General features: G+C 27.8%; 1 protein-coding gene across 1 annotated transcript in view; it reads left to right on the top strand.

The window, feature by feature from the left end:
• The window catches only part of LOC111632211 (thrombospondin type-1 domain-containing protein 7A-like), a 69,454-nt gene that overhangs the window by 38,853 nt on the left and 8,085 nt on the right, over positions 1 to 22,516 (top strand). The window contains exons 8-19 of the mRNA XM_023376590.1: positions 2,582 to 2,787; positions 2,865 to 3,060; positions 3,170 to 3,362; positions 8,966 to 9,081; positions 12,795 to 13,016; positions 16,682 to 16,891; positions 16,988 to 17,218; positions 17,294 to 17,469; positions 18,134 to 18,252; positions 18,326 to 18,479; positions 18,570 to 18,830; positions 18,923 to 19,040. Of these exons, the coding sequence (XP_023232358.1) occupies positions 2,582 to 2,787; positions 2,865 to 3,060; positions 3,170 to 3,362; positions 8,966 to 9,081; positions 12,795 to 13,016; positions 16,682 to 16,891; positions 16,988 to 17,218; positions 17,294 to 17,469; positions 18,134 to 18,252; positions 18,326 to 18,479; positions 18,570 to 18,830; positions 18,923 to 19,040 (2,202 nt within the window). The remainder of the gene's footprint in view (positions 1 to 2,581; positions 2,788 to 2,864; positions 3,061 to 3,169; positions 3,363 to 8,965; positions 9,082 to 12,794; positions 13,017 to 16,681; positions 16,892 to 16,987; positions 17,219 to 17,293; positions 17,470 to 18,133; positions 18,253 to 18,325; positions 18,480 to 18,569; positions 18,831 to 18,922; positions 19,041 to 22,516) is intronic.

Raw genomic sequence — 22,516 nt, 5'->3', positions numbered from 1 at the left:
ATGCATCACTTATATTCCCAGTTTTGAGAACATCCTTTGCAAAGGTGTATAATTGTTCAATATTTTAAAGATATTGAACACATTAAATCACTAATGTACACTTACCTGTCTATATGTATTACATATTGCCAAATCTTGTTGGAAAACGTATAGTTCCAATCCAAATGAATCTTTGGCTGTGTGCATAAATTAATTTTCTTTTCTGAAAAATATATGATTTTACATAACAACATTCTATAAAAACAATATATTTGATAAAAGCTTTCCATTAATATGCTTTGTTTCATTCAAGTTCAACTCAATTTATCTTATTTACAAATACTCACAGTTTATATAAACTATATCAGTTTTATCTAGATTTATGTTTAATACGATGGCTGTTTCTTTTTCAACCTCTGTTGGTCCATAAAACAAAGACAAATGTAAATAACAAAATGAAATTATCCTCAAGAGTTAGTTACAAACATGGTTACTTTTCAACATAATCATTGTGAAGATTTGTTGTGGTGCATTTGTTTATCTGTGGATGAACTTTGAAATCTCCTCTTTACAGAATGTTGCTGCCAGTGACTTGAGATGGCCTTAATGACATTGTTTTGAAGATTATCATAAGTCTCAAACCTCTGTGGCTGTTTACCATATCATTTGTATAGTATATAGAATTTTATCATATTGGTATTTTTTTCATTTTTTCACTTTCCTTTATTCTTGCTTTTCTTCTGTTTCATTTTCCAAGAAATTCAGATGGAACCCTTCCCCGATAGGATGGGGTGGTAAGAACAAATGAAGGGAAAGTGGGGGCAAGTTAAGCACTTTTTGGGTAGACACCAAGGAGATCAGACATATTGAGAAGGGACTCTTGGTCATTTTTGGCAGATGACAAGAGTATGAGGAAGTGGTGTTCGAGTTAGGAACATAGACAATTTTTGTGTCTTCAAGGCATTTTCAGAGAGAACATCCCAAATTCACTGAGATGTTCAGAGAGAGAGAGAGAACATTAACTGAAAGAAAGAAAGTTGGATCTGGTCGATGTGCAAAGGAAACATTCAAGACAATTGGGCCCCTCTGTCTAGATTGCTTCTTTTTCCTTCCTCTATCTGTACATATATCATATTATTTTAATCATAAGTAGGTTAATATTAGCTTAAGGATGCTTGTAAAGTCCCAAACTGTTTGTTATTTCTGGGACATAAGGTTTGTGACAGAGCCGGTTTTATACCATGAGGTTCTGTATCGTGACCATTGGGAATTACAAGGGACTTGTCTTGGAGTTGGAACCTGCTCAATATTTGTTCAAAATACAAAATAAAGTTTTTTTGGTGTTTTTTGAAAATTATATCTCATGTATTTCTCATTTCAATACAAACAGTACCACACCTATGCCCTCCTAGCCACGCTTTCAGTTCCGGAAAGAGGTGGAAGTCTTCACACATTAAAAAGTTCCAAGCTAGTTGGAAGTCTTCACCACCTTTAAATACCCAGCGTATAGCCCCTTTTAGCACTGAGTAATTTCCACCTCTTTCCTGAACTGAAAACGTGGCTAGGAGGGCAGAGGTTTGAGACTAATGACGATCTTCAAAACAACGTCATTAAGACCATATCAAGTCTCTAGTGGCAACATTCTGTGAAGGGGATTTCAAGGATCATCCACAGATAGATAGACAAATGCCTTAATCTTCACGATGATTATGTTGAAAAGTAATCATGTTTGTACCTATCTTTTGGTAATAAATTCATTTTGTTATTTACATTTGTCTTTGTTTTATAGACCATTGGAAGTTAAAAGAGAAACAGCCCTTGTATAATAAAGTATAATATGCTAAGCATAAATCTATTGAACAATTGAAATCTATTGTTGGCATATATTTTTTTTTAAATCAGACTGTGAAAGTCTGATTTAATCATAAGNTTTTTCATGGATAGCACATCTTTATTTCTCAGACGTGATTTTTGTTACTCCATTATTTGTTTGAGTCTTTTTTTTCTTAGCTAAGATTGTGCATACTGTAGATCTGTTGAAGCCATACTGTCCAGCAACATCAGACACCTTCTGTCCACTCTTTAATTTGGCTATTATCTCTTGCTTAGTTTCTATAGTGAACATAGTTCTTGATGCTCCACTCTTTTTGGGCCCCATAATATTACCAGATTTTTTAAATAAAAATTTCAAAAAAGCACTTACAAATTTTCAGAGAACAGAAACCAACTAGTGCAAAAGAAGGTTATGTTTACAATTTTGAAAGTCTTGTTCCATAAATCATTCTTAGATGCCAGTTAAATATAGTTTTACAAATCTTAAATGCAGAGTCGCTTCTTCTTTGTTCTGTGAGGCGTTCGTTATTAGACCATGTGTTTGTTGTCCGATTTGTTCATTAACTGATCACTTACTGTAATTTGAAATTTATGATAAACTATTGTTAAACAAGCTCTGTGTCAAAAACTAAAATTAAATCATCAGAAATACAAAAGACAAACACATCTTGTAACTCTAGCAATATATTTTAATAAAGAGAGGAAATAATTGTCAATGATTCTAATCTTTATAAATTAAGCTTTCCAATTAATGTATTTTGCTTTATAGGATATAAATTGAGAAGTAGAGAGATATTAGTTGAACCGACATCAAATGGAAAAGAATGTCCACATTTACATGAAGTTGATCTCTGTGAGAAATCACAATTAGTTATGTGGAAATATGGTGAATGGGGACCATGCAGACTTCATTCACAGCAAACATGTGGAGAAGGTATTCAAACAAGAGAAAGACAATGTATTAAAGTAAATGGGGTAAATATGATTAAATTAAATATTTTATTTTTATAAAATTTCTAAATTCAAATTTCATTATAACTTATCTATTTCAGTCATTAGCTGTAGAAGCAATGTGTATTTTACATCTTCTGCCCCCACATGATACTACTACTTGTTATGTGCCATGTCCTGAAGATTGTGTTATATCTGAATGGTCACCATGGTCAAAATGTTCCGTTTCTTGTTCAGATAATCATGCTGGTGGAGAATATTTCCAAAATAGAACAATATTAGCTCATGCTGGAATTGGTAAGTTTCTATGTTCTGACAAAATATATTTTAAAATATATTCTAATTTAGCATATTGAAAAATTTATTATAAATGAAGTATAACAATAATTAAACATTTTTATAATAGGAGGCAAACGCTGTCCTCAATTTCTTTCCAACACTGATATTTGTAATCAAGATAGCTGTAAAGGGTTCAAATGGAAAACACTTCCATGGAATGAATGCAGAATAACTGGAAATGCGACATGTGGTGAAGGCATACAAGTTCGGAAAGTCTTATGCATATATGATAAAGAAGATATATATGTAGCTATTAAAAAGTAATTATTTTTTTAATAATTTAAACATGTTTAATTTTTTGTATTTTTCCAGAAAAATTATGCAAAAATTCTCTGAAATATTAAAATGTTAAATTTTATACATTTTGGATATTATCATTATTGAAATTTTTTTATCTTCATGTGAAATGTTTTATATTAAATACAAATTCATTATTATAAATTTAATTATCTAATTCATTATAAAAATTTTATATTAAGAAATTAAAAAAAAAAAAACATAAGTAGTAATAAAAATGACTTTTATGGATTTGTTAAATTCGTTTTGTATTTTTATGAAAGCTACTAGTGCAACATTTGTTAAGGTAAAGAATGAGTTTCAGTTATTGAACAGACAGTACTATGAAAATATTTCCCACTTACTTAAAAATTTGATGATTTTGTTCCATTATTAATAAATGTTAAAATGCATTACAATGATGTAATGAAAATTAGAAATGACACTTTTCATGGAAATAAAAAATTAGATTTAAGAATTAACTTTTAATTCAATTAAAATTCTATCACTACTCAAGACTGGCCAAAATTTATGCAAATAAATAGCAGAGCAGTAGTTTTTTTTTTTTTTGTTTTCTGCAAATTGAATTTGCATTTCAGGTTGGTTCATTCCGCACTAGAAGAAAAGATGATGATGATTCACGCTCCTTAACAATGTTTATTGTATAATTTTCTTTTAATAAATATTATACATAAAATATTTGAATATTTTTTTTGGCATGGAACGCATTATCGTATTTTAAATTAATTTATATGGGAAAAATTGTTTCACTTTAACAAGTGTTTCGCATTACGAGTAAGACTTTGGAACGAATTATGCTCATTAAGCGAGTTCCACTGTATATGGAAATTCTTACATCATACCACTTTTAAGATAAGCTCCTATTTTAGCTACATACTTCCCATCTATAACACTTAACAAAGCAGTCCTAGAAGCTATTTTATGGTGTTTTTACAGGCCTGCCTTTGCTGATGAAACTTCAATTTCTTTCATTTTAGAGAATAGATAGTCTTTAGGAACAAGACCATGGGGTAAAGAGGTTGAGGAATCACTGTTATATTCTTTTTTCACCGATATTCATTAACCAGGAATAATCATTGAATGTTGAAGCTGCAATGATTAAAAAAAAATGGTTTGTGGGACTGGTTTGATAAGTGATATGGCCACAAATAGAAATGTATAAGTACAGAAAAAACTTTCAAGATGGTCTTTTGGAATACTGTACTATTAGCATATACTAAAGTTTTAATATAACTTTTATTAATTTTGATTCTACTATGTTTAGTGAATAAAATTTTATTTTATACTATAAAATACAAATAAATTAGCATTTTGGAGGGGCAGTTTGTCAATTTCACACACATGCACAACTAGTTTAAATTGGACCAGAGTTTAAACTTAGTTTCTATTTGATTTTTTGACAGCTATAAATATGACATGTTTAGTCATTCTGTATTAATTTTATTGTTTTTGTGATATATATCCATTATTATTACACATTTTCTTTTAGTTTTTCTATTTTTTTTTTTTTTTTCATTTATTTTCACATTTATTTGCTTATTTGTAGTATATATGATTATTTTTTGTTATTATATTTTCTTATTTGCAATTCTCATTATATGTTGTATTTTTGTCTTTTTACATTCTGTTGTCAATGCATTGGTTTCAGTTTATGGACATTTATTTGTATCTCTTTTTGATTGTTTTCTACCTTTTGACTTACTGCCAAAAAATCATGCCAATCAAATATAATTTCATTTTTTGATTAAAATTATTTAAAGTTTGGTACTTCAGAAATTTTTTAAATGTTAAATTATTATATAAATAATTATTTTTACATTATTTTAAAAACAAAATGTGATAAAATTAGTGAATCATTGTCTTTTTCATTTTTTTTAATATTAATTAAATATAAAGAAAAAGAAAAATACTGTACATAATTTAAATTGTTTAAATGTAAGTGTAATGTAATGTAGTAAGAAATTAAAAATTATGAATTATACAAAGTTTATGAAAACACAGAAATTCTAACTTACAATATCATATATCTGGTACAGTTTAGTCTAAAAGGCTCTTGTGCCAAAAAATGATAATTACCAACTACTGTAATTAACTAATTTATTAACTTGCAATTAAAAAAACATCTTAAAGTATCTGAGAATGCATAATCAAGCCACTTTTAAAACTTTAAACTGCAAGACAAGTTTTTTTAATCAAAAAAAGTTTTGTATCTTTAACTGAAAACATTATTTTTCTTATAAAAGAGAATTTATATAAATTATAAAATTTAAATTGAGTTATTTTTTATTATTGAAAATTGTCCTTAAAACTAGCAAAATTTTAATTTTTTTTTTAGACTATTATATTTCAATATGTTTAGTATTGTTTTATTATGATCACTTGGTATTTATGATGTACTCCAGTTCAACACTGTCCACAGAGATGTATTTGACAGTGTTGTTAATGGGACACTATTTTGCATGATCAAGATGAAATCATCTACTATGACCAAGACAAGACCAAGATGAGACCAAGATTTTTATTACTATCAGATATTTCACATCTAAAACCAAAATTAAATTCGAGAAACTTGTTATGTAACATACTTACAAAAGTTAATTATTAAAACAACAAAAGTTATAAATAATGCAATAAGCTTCAAATTTAGAATGTTGTTAATATTACAATGCATTGGTATTTACATTAAAAGAATGTCTAAAACATAATTTGTGAAATGTAGACTTAAAGTTTTTCTGTGAATTTTGTACTAACCAAACAGAATAGTATTCAGAGGTCTTTATTCTGCTTTAAAAAATCAGTAATTCTAATGCATTGTGGCATGTTGAGAATGCATAATTGAGCCACTTGGAGAAAAAATTTTCTCAATAGAAGCTGAAGTTGCTGGAAAACAAAATGCATAAAGAAAAGGTTTTCTTCACACATGCTCAGTATGCTCTAGAACTAATACTTAGATCAGTGTTGCAAGAATACTTTTAGCACTGCTATCATTGTGTCTCTAATAATTTTATTATTTTAAATTTTCACTACTGAAATTAAGACTTTCATCTTCCAAGACCAAGACAACTCCAGTTTGGTCTATAGACTTCACAAGACTAATATTTATTAGTCTATATATAATTAAATCTGGTATGATGATATTTCAGGACATGCAATCATTTTCATTAAAAAAACATACCAAAACTTGCCATTGGCATTTTTGATACTGCAAGCAATAAAAATGTTAGTTGTACAAGGCATTCATATTATAAAATCCTTAGCAATAGAGAAGGTACTGTTTAATTTGATCCCCATTCTGAACATGATTAATAGTGTTTAATGTGACTGACTATAAATGATCACCTGTAATGCTTCTCACATGTAGTATGATACAGTATTGTCTTTCAAGGCTGTCCAATTTGTAACATGTCCTCAATAAATCATACTAGGTGTCCCCATAAAAAAAAATCAAATGGATTAAGATCTAAGGTGTTAGAGGGTAGGAAATGCATAGACTTATTGGTGAAATTTTACCATAAACTACTGCATATAGCATCGAATATATGGAGGCAGTCCATCTTGCATGAGAATAGTTGACTTAAGACATCATTATTGTTGCAGTAGGATTTTTGTATGTGTTGAGCATCTATCAGTGTCCATGGCTGAAAAATGAGATATACTGAGGAGATGCTCAGTATCATATAGCGCACATGGTTGTGAATCTGCAGTAGATTGTAACATTAGGTAAGTGCAATGGAATCTGATGAAAAACATGCATGTGGTCCAAATGCAATAATGATGCAGCTGAGAAGGACAATTATATTTAAAGTTGTAGCCACTTTTATAACTAAAACTTGGCTACAATGCATGTGCTTATCCAAAAGAAACTGCATTTTTATTATACACAGTGCCAGAAGTGCCTAATGGTGAGTTTTGGTGTTAATTTTTTTGTTTTACAGAGATGTTTTTCTGCATGTCCTGAAATGTTGCAATATTAGATTTGGTTGCATTTGGATTTCTAAATATCTGTCTAGACAGCATTGAATAGGGGTACTTTGATTATGATCACCCTGTTTATTATTATTATTCAATGTCCACACATAATAGTAATAATAATAACTCTCCCGTGGTCACCACCTGGTCGTGGTGGTANAATATGACATTAAACTATTCTGTTTAATAGTTATATATAGCTTTTGTCTGTTTCTTTATTTATGATGATGTTTAAGTTATCAAAACTAAAAAAATGTTTTTAAAAATTTGACATTTATCTTCTTGAATAATTATTAAGAGTAACTCTTCCATCTGTAAATTTTTAACAATATTTTAAAAAATCTATTTAATATAAAACAAATAAAAAGCATTCATTCAATTAATTGTTCCACAAAAATCAAATAACAAAGAATGAAAGTGTATTCATGTCTAAAAAAGGAAAAAATAAAATATCATTTTTTGAACTTTATAGTTTGCTTACTATCTTTTAATCTTTACAGAAAGATTTACATATAATAATGCTTTACTCATTACAGGTATTCAATATTATACTTGCATTTCATACATACAGTTTTTGTTTTATGATCTTTCTCACAGGACATATATTAATTATTTTCCTCATTTCTTAAGAGGATAGGATCATTTTTGTTGATCTTTCAAAGCAATTTGATCTATCTTTATCATTATTAGTAAAAATCCACTTATTTATTGTTATTTACTAATTGAAAAAAAATTAAAATTTTAAAAATATATTTTTTAATTTATTATGAGCATTGTGGGTGAAATATATTAAAAACTAGTTCAAATCACTAAATGAAACTACTCCATATGCATATAACAATTGCGGCTTCTTTATTGTTGCTATATAGGAAAAGTCAAGAAAGAACATTGACACCAGTAAGACAGAATGAAATAAATTTAAAAATAATATTTTGTGTGGGATGGTTAAGGGAAATCTATCTTTGTTTGTTTGTTTTCATAGATTAACATTTTCAAATTGACTGTTTTACAGGATGTTCCGAAAGTCACTGCATAGTGACTTTTATAGAATATATTAATAAAATAAGGACAATTTCAAACAATGCCTTAATGACATAATTATAAGTATTTAAGTTGTCTTACAATTTTTATAATTTTTCAGATTCCTATTATTTATGATGAATGAATGGAAATTTTCTAAGTAATATTTTTCATTAAAGGAATGAAATTTAGTAATATTAAAGAAAAAATTTCAAAAACGTAATTCTTCAATGAAATTTGTTTGCTGATGAATAAATTCAAAAGGATTGAATCTGTACGTGACAGAGAATTCTGAATGCCAAGGACAATATAAGAAAAGATTGAATCTATTCATTAAATATGTGAAGAGGATTAGAAATTATGCAGTTTAATCCAGAAATAATTTGGCTTTTGGCTTTAACTAGTAAATTGGGTTTTAGAGACGATGATGATATACTGTATATAGTTGGTGATAATTTATTAACTGTGTGTGTGTGTGTGTGATTGTGTATGTATGCACTACATATTTATCATCATCAATGCATATTAGAGAAAAGCTTTCAATAATAATAACTTTATAATTTCAAATAATTTATAGATGTAGTGGTATTTCTAAACCTGCTGTTAAAAGAGCATGTACAATACCATGCCCAATTGATTGTTCAGTCACTAAGTTTTCTGAATGGAGTACATGTCCTGATGATTGTGAAACAGGTATGTAACATTTATAATAAGTGTTAAAATGTAAAATANCACAGGACATATATTAATTATTTTCCTCATTTCTTAAGAGGATATGATCATTTTTGTTGATCTTTCAAAGCAATTTGATCTATCTTTATCATTATTAGTAAAAATCCACTTATTTATTGTTATTTACTAATTGAAAAAAAATTAAAATTTTAAAAATATATTTTTTAATTTATTATGAGCATTGTGGGTGAAATATATTAAAAACTAGTTCAAATCACTAAATGAAACTACTCCATATGCATATAACAATTGCGGCTTCTTTATTGTTGCTATATAGGAAAAGTCAAGAAAGAACATTGACACCAGTAAGACAGAATGAAATAAATTTAAAAATAATATTTTGTGTGGGATGGTTAAGGGAAATCTATCTTTGTTTGTTTGTTTTCATAGATTAACATTTTCAAATTGACTGTTTTACAGGATGTTCCGAAAGTCACTGCATAGTGACTTTTATAGAATATATTAATAAAATAAGGACAATTTCAAACAATGCCTTAATGACATAATTATAAGTATTTAAGTTGTCTTACAATTTTTATAATTTTTCAGATTCCTATTATTTATGATGAATGAATGGAAATTTTCTAAGTAATATTTTTCATTAAAGGAATGAAATTTAGTAATATTAAAGAAAAAATTTCAAAAACGTAATTCTTCAATGAAATTTGTTTGCTGATGAATAAATTCAAAAGGATTGAATCTGTACGTGACAGAGAATTCTGAATGCCAAGGACAATATAAGAAAAGATTGAATCTATTCATTAAATATGTGAAGAGGATTAGAAATTATGCAGTTTAATCCAGAAATAATTTGGCTTTTGGCTTTAACTAGTAAATTGGGTTTTAGAGACGATGATGATATACTGTATATAGTTGGTGATAATTTATTAACTGTGTGTGTGTGTGTGTGATTGTGTATGTATGCACTACATATTTATCATCATCAATGCATATTAGAGAAAAGCTTTCAATAATAATAACTTTATAATTTCAAATAATTTATAGATGTAGTGGTATTTCTAAACCTGCTGTTAAAAGAGCATGTACAATACCATGCCCAATTGATTGTTCAGTCACTAAGTTTTCTGAATGGAGTACATGTCCTGATGATTGTGAAACAGGTATGTAACATTTATAATAAGTGTTAAAATGTAAAATAATCATTAAATATAATAATAATATAAAATATATATTGTCTTATATCATCTTAAATAAAAGAAAACTGTTATACTTTTATATAGTTGAAAAACTTTATAGAATTAAAGATATTTAATTTTTTTGGCTTTAATTGAATTTCTATAATTAATATATTTAACTACTCATGTTTTGTTAACTTAATGTTTATTTGATGATAAAAACTTATAATTTCTTGTCTACTCTTACAAAATTTAACTGCTTATTAAAATAAAGATTAAATGTTTCAACTGTTTCACTAACTATTAACTTAATAATAATATATTTGAAATTATTTTTCCAAAAAAAATTAATGTAATTAATTCTGTAAGTATTTGTAAAATTTGTAATATATAATTACACATAAATACACATTTAAAAAGAAAATGAAAGACCTACTGACTTGATAAAAGAGAGAAGCTATAACATTATTTCATACAATGGCAGATGAGAAAGCAACAATGTTTAGATACAGACAAAAGGGAGTATATTGAAAGGATAAAAATTAAAATATCATATTTTTTTAAATCATGTATTGTGAGGTAATTGTATCAATCCTGTTATTTAATTAAAGGAAAAATTCTGGGGGGATGGTTTTAAATTTGTATAATGAAATTTTATAAATGTATATAAATGTATATAAATGTGTACATTTATATAAATTTTATATAAATGTATAAAAGTTGAATCACTTTAATAACTTAAAATAAACCATATAAACAATGTAAAATTTTAAAAAAACTTGTTTATATTTTTATAATTACTTTTCATTATTTTAAAGCAGTGCTTTTCAACCTGTGGGTTGCAACCCCCAGGGGGGTCGCAACGCCTTACACAGGGGGTCACGGGTAAAAGAAAAAGACAAGTGTTTGTAGGTCCTACACTACATTAAAAAAACTACAGTTTCAGCGAGAATTACGGCCCACCCCAGAAAATTATAGCCGAAAAAGTGTTGAGCTGATTTGCAAAAAGAAATAAAAAGTAGAAAAGTAGAAGCTGAAAATTCTAATCCTAAAAAAAAAAGTAAAAAAAAGTCAACAGCTCCCTGTGCCCAATGTTATAATTAAAGGAAGTTTCATACTTTGTGTGTGTTAAGTTATTGTCGATTCTTCTGAAATTTTCATTTTCATCAACAATAATTTATGTCAACATAAAGAAAATTAAATACAGTAATACCCCAAACTTACGCGATAGGTGGGACCGAGCGATAACCGCATAAGTCGAATTCGCATAAGTCGGAGTATAATTTCTCAATGTGTGAAATCCAAGTCGGATGTATGTAAGCTAATAAATGTTCTCATTAATTTTATCGTGTCTTTTGATTCGTTCATTGTTACAAGAAATCACCACATAGAGTCTCTCGAGTCTCTGTAGATATAACAAACACAGAAAAAAATAACACACAATAAATTATAGCTATGTGTCGATTCTGCGTGACACGTCTGAACATGTAAGTTGAACAATAGTTTGGAGGGAATGAGTAATCAAGAGTTGCGTGGTGCTCAAACAAAAGGCGAATCGACGAGATTTGAAAATCGCGTAAGTCGAGGTATCACGGTACATAGTTTTTAAAATCACTAATATAGTTTTAATATGGCCCTAGGGGGGTCGCCAGAATTTTTTAACTTGTAAAGGGGTCGCGTATTCAAGAAGGTTGAAAAACACTATTTTAAAAAAATAAAACTTCTGTCTACAATAAAAAATCTTACTGAAGCAGTTGATCCTGTTGTCCTATGTTTGTTCCTGTATTTAATAGCCATATTTTGTATTTTTGGACTCACAAATATGTAAATTTAATTTTACGAATATTTTACATGCACATTAGTCTCCATTAAAATTCATGAATAAAAATATCAATATTTATAAAACAGTCAATATTTTATGAGTATAAAAATATTTTTAATATAAAGAAGACAATGAAGAAATCAATTTTTAGGTTATTAATAACATCAAAAAATTGATTTATTCATTGTCTCCATTGATACAAATGATATAAGCCTCTTCCATCTTACTTTTTTATAGATTTGAATTATGACAGGCAAAAGTTTATTACAGGCTAATTAATATATATTTTATAAAGATATAGATAGCCTATATATGTTCTTTATTACTAGTGTGTGTTTTATTTTGTTACCAAATTACAATTAATATGTTATACTGTATATTATTTCATTTTAACTATGTTTTTAGGTACTTAATCCTTACTGGTTCCTTTAGAAATCCTTAAGCCTTGCTAATTTCTTTTTCTGGTGAACTTTTATTGTGGTTTATTTGTTTTTTAGGAAAAAAATATATATATTTAATTTATAGAATTTCAGTTTGTGATTATCATGGTGGTAATTTTGTGTAGAAAATTTTTTACAGATGTCATTTATGTATGAAATAGAAAATTAATTTCGAAACATTAAACTTTGTTTAAGCTTTCTAGATTTTTTTTGTCATTTTTACATATAAATTTAAATGTGAATTTTATTAAAAGCATTTTTTTTTTTTTTTTTCAGATTCATTTCAGTATCGGCAAAGGTATATTTTAGAATTACCAAAATTTGGTGGAAAACCTTGTTCAACAATACTGAAAGAGGAAAGATCTTGTTTGAAGAAGAATGGCATACAATGCCGTAAAAAGTCACTTTCTTCCAAAACATATAAATGGGATATAGGACAGTGGAGTTCATGCATACTACCTCAAGTTAAAAATTGTGGAAAAGGCTTCCAGATTAGAAGTAATTATTTTCATACTTTTTTTATAAAAATATTCAATAGTATTCGACAGAAATACAGTGGGTGATTGGTTAACGAACAGATCAGTTAACGAACAAATCGGATAATGAACACTTTCGCGAAAGATTTTTATGATCAGACAATGAACACATGTTCGGATAACAAACACTTCACCGAACAAACAAGAAGAAGCGACGTAAAATAATGAATACCGATTGTCTTCCTTTGTCTTCAGGCAACAATTCGAAACTTTTCGGAGCGCGGGAGATGTTGACATCGACGTTCTACCCAGTATATACTGATAGGATAGTATTCCCCTGAACTTTGAAACTCTTCCTTGTAATTCCAGCCTTTTATATTTCTGACAGAAACAATTTTTTTACGTTTTCTTCTGAAAATGCAGATTTATGCCGATATCTGCTATTAAAGATCTTTTGAAAAAGTGATGTCAGAACAACAGTCTTCAAATGTCATCCAAACCAGGTTGAGGTTAATAGGCCCAGGGATCTCTACAATTACAATGCTATTAATTACTTCTGAAAAATCATGAAGAAGAGAGAAAAGCAATCGACATTAGACAGATTCTTTAACCCTTACAAACGGAAAAAACATGACTAATAAAAATGCAAGACCATGTGTATATTTTTTATTTTTTGGGGATCTCCAGAATGAATTAATCAAATTCCCATAGAAACCTATGGTAAATCAATCGGATAGCGAACAAAGTCTTGGAATGGATTATGTTTGTTAACCAATCACCCACTGTATTGATTTTATATACTGATATGAGTCAAAGAAGTGATATTATGAAGAATTTAGTATAATTTAAGTTTATTACTGGTAGAATTCTCATTTCATTTACAGTTTCTGAAGCAAAAATTTTGCTCAACAAATTAATCTTTTAATTTTTTTATTTTATTGCTTTTACTTCAATAAAAAATTAAAATAATTGTTTCCAAAAAAATAAAGAAATACATGCATTTTTTATAATGGATTCTATCTATAAGACTTTTACCGGTGCGCATTTTATCACAAAGGTAAAAGGCTTATAGATACGTGCATTTTTTACAGTACTAGTGTAGATATTCTACCATTTTTCGAAAATCCATTATTTTAATCACTTTGGGACTCATTTATGTTGATGATGATGATCAAATCAAATGATAATATTAAACAGAATAATATGGTTATAATTAGTGAAAGTTCTTGTTTTATTATTCTGATATTAAAAGAACACGTTAGAACATTTTTTTTTAAATGTATATTTTGAAGATTTAAATTAAATATCATTAAAAACATTAATAATTATACATTTTAGTACATGTTAATTCTAATAACATTAAAAAATTGATAACAATATCTGTGATTACAATAAGTTGATTTTTCTGTAATTGAATGCTTTTGCTAAAACTATTCTTATATTTGATTTTAAAACTTTTTATACAAAAAGCCTTATAATTAAAAAGCACATCATTTGCATTTCATCTTGAATTTTACTGGTTCCTATTGTTATTTTTTAATAGGATATTTTTTCAATTATTTTTAATTATGCTATTTATGCTGTTCTGTTTTTTTATCTTCAATCTCTCTTACAATTTCACTTTCATATAATACATGTTTAATTTTAATGTATTTTACTCACAAAGAAAATGAAAAAATTAAGTATTTTATATTCTTTTACAAATAAATTCTATAAAAATATTTTAAAAATAAACTGCATTAGACAACCTCTGATTCCATTTAACTAAAATCCATAGTTAAATTGACTCCATGAATAAAAACTGTCATGATTCTAGATTTTGTAAATATTATGAATGATGTTAATTTATAAATAACAAATTTTTAAAAATAAAGAACTGTGTATTAAAGAATATTTTTCATTTACTTATATTAAAATAACTCTATAATAACTCACAATTAAATTATTGATATAATTATACATACTATCTTTATGTAGACTATCTAATCTATACTAATATTATAAAGAGGTAATGTTTGTATGTATGTATGTAAGTTGGTTTGCAGCAGGTAATCTCCGAAACTACTCATCCAATTTAAAAAATTCTTTCACCAATATTTAGAATGGAACCTCAGGGTGGACATAGGCTGTATATTATTCTGATTAACATTCATATAAATTAAAATATATAATTTAGGTTAAGGCTTTTATTTTTAACAGATGCTGCTACGACGCCCTAAGTTTGCTTTTCTGTCAGGCATTACACTTTTCTGTGAAAATAAACTAAAGAAGATCACCTTCTATTTATCTATATAAATAAAAATGTAATGTTTGTTTTGTTCCTACCGATTCCTTTGAAATTTTGACACAACGCTGCATTTGAATGCGCACGTGTTTTTATATAATATACATGTCGTAATTCCCCCCACTGAAGGGAGATGGTTAGGATTAAGGCTTACCATAAAGAACTCTGCTTTTATTTATACTATTTCAGATGCAGTTTTGATTGCGTTTTAATAGAGTACGTCAACAGAATGTATACTAAGAAGAAATTTTTTGAAAAATTTCCCCCCACGGGGGAAGTGTTATACATTTATAATAGATACATTTTGAGCCACAACAACGCGTGGCGGGGTCTGCTAGTTAGAATATACAGTAGTTAATTTTACTGAAGAACATACAGTAGACCCGCAGTAATCCAGCACCCCCTATAATCTGACATGCCTATATGTAGTTCGGTATGCAATGGGCTGAAGAGAATGGTGCAATGTACAACGAACTTTTACTTTTGAGGAGACTGAGAGACAAGGCTGTACTCTCGCATTTAGTCAATGTAAAACAAAAGAAAATTGATGAATATTTGCATGCACCATAAATTTATTTGTTTATCCATTTTCAAATTAAGATCATACATAGTATGTACTGTACCTTGGAAATACTTACATATGTTGTATGTAATTGATTGACACCAATATGTTTAGTTATTATTTTTTTGCAAGTGCTATAGCATTAATGACATTAATTTTATAATAAACCCTATGAATTATCTATCTATTGTGTTGTTTAATTCTATTAAGTCCCATATCGTATATTATGTAGTACATATAGATTTGATCTTACCATTTTTATAAGTATGTAATTTGTCAGATTACAAGGTACTCCTTTTCAAAAAAGTTCCGGACTACAAGAGGTCAGTGGCAGTACTCTATAGTCCGACAAATTCGATCATCCGACACCATCTTGCAAAATGTTTGTTGGAGTACCGCGGGTCTATTGTACTTTATTTAAACTTTAATGCAAATTAAGGATTGAAACAAATATTAAAAAAGATAATAAAAATATTATCTTTCTAATAAAATAAAACATTTGATGTAGTCTATTAAATAGTTCTGTCAAAATGAAAAATTATCTAGTAAGAATATTTATTAACATTGTCAAAAACAAACAAGCTTACAGAAAGTATTTAGTGAAGCTTGTTTGCTAGTAGATGTCATTATAATAATAATTTTAAGATTTAAAAATTTGACTTTTTGATAGATTTTAATGTTAAACCAATAATTTCAATAAAATTGAAATAATGCTTCAAGTGAAATACTTTAGCATATATAAACATTGTAATATTTTCTATTTTACTATGAAAAGTGTATTTTATAAATATTACTGTATATGAAAAAATCAGTTTTTAATTAAAGTTATTTCTAATAACAGATGTTACATGTATTCATGAAGATGATAGAGGAGTTGAACCCGATATGTGCATAAGTTCTAATTTTTTTCTTGATGATCAAATACCTTCAAGATCACGAAGATGTTTTGTATCATGTGATAAAAATTGTGCTGTATCTGAATGGTCAGAATGGTCACTTTGTGAAAATGCTTGTATATCTAAAACAAATAGGACTAGACAACTTTTAACTGGTAAATGACAAATTTCATAGTGCATTTTTTAATTATTATTTTTTATTATAATATATTTATATACTAAAAATGTCATTTTGAAATAAATATATATAGATGACTATGATATAATAGAAAATTGTAAAAATCAGTTTCTGACCATAGAGGAAAAATCTTGTCCATATCCAATGGATTTATCATCTGTAAGTAGTCATTGGCAAGAATGTATTGTGGATGAAAATGATTCTAATATCACAGTAAATGGAAGATCAATTATTGGTAAATGTGGTACAGGACAGAAGTTCAGACAAACAGATGGATTTGACATGAAAAACTGTCATCAAATGGGTATGATATTATAATTTAGAATATATTTGATTATTTATTTTGAGAAAATTCACAAATGCTTTAAATTATATTTAGGATATGAAGTAGATATGTGTGTTGTTGAATGTCCTAGAGATTGCAAAGTTACAGCTTGGTCTTCATGGTCAGTTAACAATGCCAGTTGTGGAAGTGTATATAGGCATAGGCATCGTAAAGTTATTCATACTGCCAATAAATTTGGTCGACCTTGTATTAACATACAAAATGGTATTGTAAGTATTTGAGTATTTAATATTTTTAAAAATTAATTTTAATAAAACTGTATACCATATTTTCATGCATATAATCTGCAGAAAATTGTTGGAACAAAAATTAAATCATATACTTCACTTCACCATACAACCTCTGCCTATGAAGCAGTCATTCCTCCATAAATGTTAATTTGTAATTGTACTTCAAAATTGGCATAAAACCCATCGATTGCATAATCTGTATCACTTTCAATTTTTTTTTTTTTTAACACAGATTACCCATGGATTATATATAGTACATGAAAATATATTAATTTTAAGTCAATAATCATTTTCAATGACTAAATAAAATAGAATATTCATTCACATTCATGTTTAACTCTTTATACATAAAATCGGCTTTGTCTTTAAAAATGAGTTGGCCAATTGAAAAGTTGTTAGACTATTTTTGCCAAACAAGTTCTCCTTGTATCCTGAGGGATAAAAACAATTTGGTCATTAGCAATAGAGATGGGGTGAGTTTTCAAAGCTTAAAGAGTTAAAAAGCTGTGTAATATATTAATATCAATCTTCCAAATTAAATATGTTCTGAAAAGTGTTTGATCTTTTTAAATTATTTTAAAACTCATTCATTATGTATTAAATCTTTCTCAATTAAATTTATCAACTTGTTTTAAAATTTTAGGAAAATGAAACCAAAGTAGAAAATGTTTCTTGTGTTGCATATTCGTGGTTGGCTGGAAATTGGATGCAATGTACAACTTCAGGAATTTGTGGCAATGGTACACAGAAGAGAGAAATTAAGTGAGAATATTAATTAAAACAAATATAAAAAAGTTAATATCATCGAATAAATTTATGTAAAATTTTTTTTTAGCTGTGTTAGAACAATTGATGAAACAAATCCCATAAAAGTAGATATCAATAATTGTAATTCTATGTCTAAACCATCTGTTTCAAGAGAGTGTTATTTACCATGTCCAAAAGATTGTGTTGTATCTGAATGGTCAGAATGGTCTGAATGTGATAAGGTGACAAATTTAATTTTAAAAATTAATGAACTTTTTTATTTTATGAAAATTTTTATATTTATATAGATATATATTTTTTTAATGTTTTAGACATGTAATAATTTATATAATCGCACAAGGAAAAGAATAATATTAAGATACAATTCTGAAAGTGGTAAACCATGTCCATCTTTAGTAGATTCTGAAAATTGTTTATTAGGTACAAACTGTTTTTATTATATATGGAAGGTTGGGAATTGGAGTTCATGTGTTTTACCAGAAGGAGCATTCTGTGGTGAAGGAAAACAAAGAAGAGCAATACAATGTGTTCGGAATGATGGACATTTTACCAGTATTTCAAAATGCTTTAAGGTAAGATAAACTTGAATAAAATGTTTTGAAATATAAATATATAAGAAATTGTTTTAAAAATTAATTATCAATTTTGTACTTTATACTTGTAGAATGCTCAACTACCAGATAATATAGAAAAATCATGTTATATAGATTGTCCTATTGATTGTGAAGTATCAGAGTGGTCTGAATGGGATAAACGTGACTGTCAACAATGTGGTTTAAAAAGTAAGATGTCAAAACTTTTAAAATGCAGAAAATTCTTAAAATCATAATAAAGCTTTATAGTAATAGACCTCTTGTTAGAAAGCTTGAAATTTGAATGTAAATTTGTCCTGAAACTTAAAAATATGATATTATTTAAAATTAATATACTTTACAGATATTATAGAGCATTTTATAAAATATTGAAAATAATTATGAATAATTTTTTTATATTTTGTAATGCTGCATTATTTTCAATTATAGAAAGTAAATTTCATTAAAATATACTATATATTTGTTTGTTTTATGTAGAATAAAAACATATATAAAAATTATTTTATATTATATATTAATTGAAAGAAGGTTTCAGTTCGTCCAACTTAGTTCAAGTAAATGGCTAGGACTAAAAATACAGTTCAGGTATTAAACTAATGCTCTTATCCTGTAAATCAGTATTTTTTAATTTTTTTATAATCACGGACTGATAACTGTATGCGACTGTAAATTATGCTTATGTAGAGTTATTGTATGTAACAAAGTACTGTATATCTCAGCAGATAAGACAACCTTCAGATAAGATGAGGTATAAATTTTCGTCAAAGTTTTATAGTTTTAACATATATCTGTCTATAAGACAACCCAAACTATCAATGGCCTATGAATTTAGTTTAGATCAGCGATCATCATCTGAATAATAATACTGTATAACGTATACGGAATTATGTCCTATTTGTGATTTTTCGAATGAACAAATTTTACTTTCTTGCATCTGGCAGCACTGCCTTGTGATTGTTGCAAACATTGGCACTGATTTGGCATTCGGGTAATGACCTTGACTGTTCACAAAAATGTTGTTTGGGCTATTTTATTTTGTGCACATACTCTACTCTCTTCTAGTAAATAATTACGGTTTGTCTGTCTTTTTATAATGGTTTTAATTTATATAAATTTCAATCTAATTTTTTTTGTATCTGTCCTATAAGACAACCCCGGATTTTGGGGGCCACTTTTTATGATTTAACTATTGTCTTATCTGTTGAGATATACGGTATATGCAATAACTCTAGATTACCATTTAAATGTCACCTGAAATTAACTGTTCCAGTGTCAGTACAATCAAACATTTTTCTGTGGACTGGTGTAATTTTTTCGCAGATCGGCACTGGTCCAAAGACCAGTGATTATACTTTATTCAAATAGCTCTTCAGTGGCATCATCTACATCTGTGTTTTTCAATGTTATATCTATAGGACAAACATGTCAGGTTTCCATTCCCTGTTAACTTTAGCCCAAGCAATTTTTTTGTAATAAAACTTAAATAGCTGTACATGCCAGTTTATACTGTTAGAGAAATGTCACCAATGTCTGTCAGTTTTACATAAAATTATTTATTTTGCAAGTACAGTAGAGCGTCAATTATCCGAAAGAATTCCAGTCGGCAAATTTAAATTTTCGCCAGTGCTGTGGCACTGCAATCTTTGGCTATGTCTTGGGCTACTCAAATATTTTACGTTTTTGATACTAAATTAACTTCTGAAGTATAATTTTTTATTGTTTTTATATTTTTCAATATATTTATTTTCTTTGTACAAAATATAAAAAAAATTTTTAACAATACAATAGTCTTTGTTAGGCTTAACATCGACGAAAATTCAACGCGAAGTGACATGCAGCAGAGAAAAATTTCAGCATGGGATAAATTAATATATTTTTTTCTACATAATCGGTTATCCGAAATATTGATTTTCCGAACAACCCCAGTCTCCAATTGATTCGGATAATTGACTCTTTACTATACTTTTGACAGTATATAACTGTCTTCTTCAGACAGAATCATTCATAGAGAACAAAACACTTGCATTCAAAAATAGAACTTGAATAAGAACTAATATTTTTACAAATCATTTGTCTGTATGCATGGCATTTAATACCTATATACAGTTTACAAAATTATACAATATTATGAAACTACAATTATATGTAAAGGATATTAAAAAATAAAACCATTTAAAGTAATTAGTAATAAAATAAACAGTAAATAAACAAAAATAAATGTTAAATTGCTTCTTGTAAAAAGTATAAAGTTGTTAAAAGTATAAATTCTTCTTCTTGTTAAAAGTATAAATTGCTTCTTGTTTGGATGACTATGTTAATTTTCTATTGGCCATTAATATGCCTCAAAACCAAACTTATCATAACAACTACAAATAACTTTAAGGTGAATGCTAAAAAGTCATCTTAGTCATTTGTGGTCATTATGATAAATTTGGTTTTGACACATATTAATAGCCAATAGAAAATTAAAAATAAATTTATAGCAGCACCAGTGACACAGTGAGGTGTTTGTTTTATCATGAACCATGTGATTTACAACTTTATGAAGTTAAATAGTGCTGTCCACAGTTCTGGTATATCTAGCACAGGAAAGTTATACAGTGAGATTATTGAAATGTAAAGAGATTCCCATGTGAATAATGTTTTTTGATCATCACAGCATTTTAGAAGAGAAGTTTGCGACCAAAGCGGCTTGAAGTTACTCTTTATCACTTTTTTTTTTAGCTAATTTTGTTGTATATATGTTACATACATCATCATCATGGTGTTCTGCAAGATAGAGGCAGAGTATTCTAGAAGTGGCTCCAATATATAATAGTTTTGACCAAGGGATGATCTACATTTTTTGGGGCCTAGGTGTTATTGAAGTCCAATGGTGCCCCATTTTTTATTAGATTAAGAATCTTTAAATTGGGGTTTAAAATTCATTTTTTAATAACATCAAAATCAGAGTTGAAATATATTTATTTATGAAATGTTGTTGAATGACAAACTTTATATCTTATATAAAAAAACATAAGAAATAAAAAAATATTTACATTGATTAATTACTGAGCAATTACGTTACATTGATTACAATAAAACAAATAATACTATAAATAAGTTAATATTCATAATGATATTTTTTACTATATGATAAGTGCTCATTGTTAATGAACAAGTATTAAAAATTTGTGATAATAATTCAATTTTTGTGGGCTGTCGACACTTGGGGCCCAGGCCTTAAGCCCTATTACTCCCTATGTAGATCCAGCCCTGGTTTTGATCCAGTTAGAGGATTTTGATTTTCCCTAGAGGGTAGCTTCATCTCTATTATTACAAAGTATCCTATGCAATGTGGGCTGCGGTGCTAGTGGCAAAATATAGCCAAATTTCTTGAAAACTCGACAAATATGTAACAAAAGGAGACCCAGGTACAGAATGGCCAGTGTTACAAAAACCAACTCTTTAAGTTACAAAATGGATGGTGAAAATAACATGTCTTTGACCTGATTGACTAGGTATTTGAACTTGGCCAAAGAATATCCAGCACTGCAAACTGCTGATTTAAGAAGGGAAAGCTCATCATCTACAAGTGATTGAGTGGAAGAATATAAGAATGCCCCATGTATCAGTGCTATAATAGCTGAATTTTTGTACCTGGAGGGTTGAAAAGCTGGAAGTAG

Source organism: Centruroides sculpturatus, unplaced genomic scaffold (assembly GCF_000671375.1).
Source record: "Centruroides sculpturatus isolate CEXI.00-Female unplaced genomic scaffold, Cexi_2.0 scaffold407, whole genome shotgun sequence".
Lineage (NCBI taxonomy): Eukaryota > Metazoa > Arthropoda > Arachnida > Scorpiones > Buthidae > Centruroides > Centruroides sculpturatus.
This window is presented reverse-complemented; position numbering and strand designations above follow the sequence as displayed.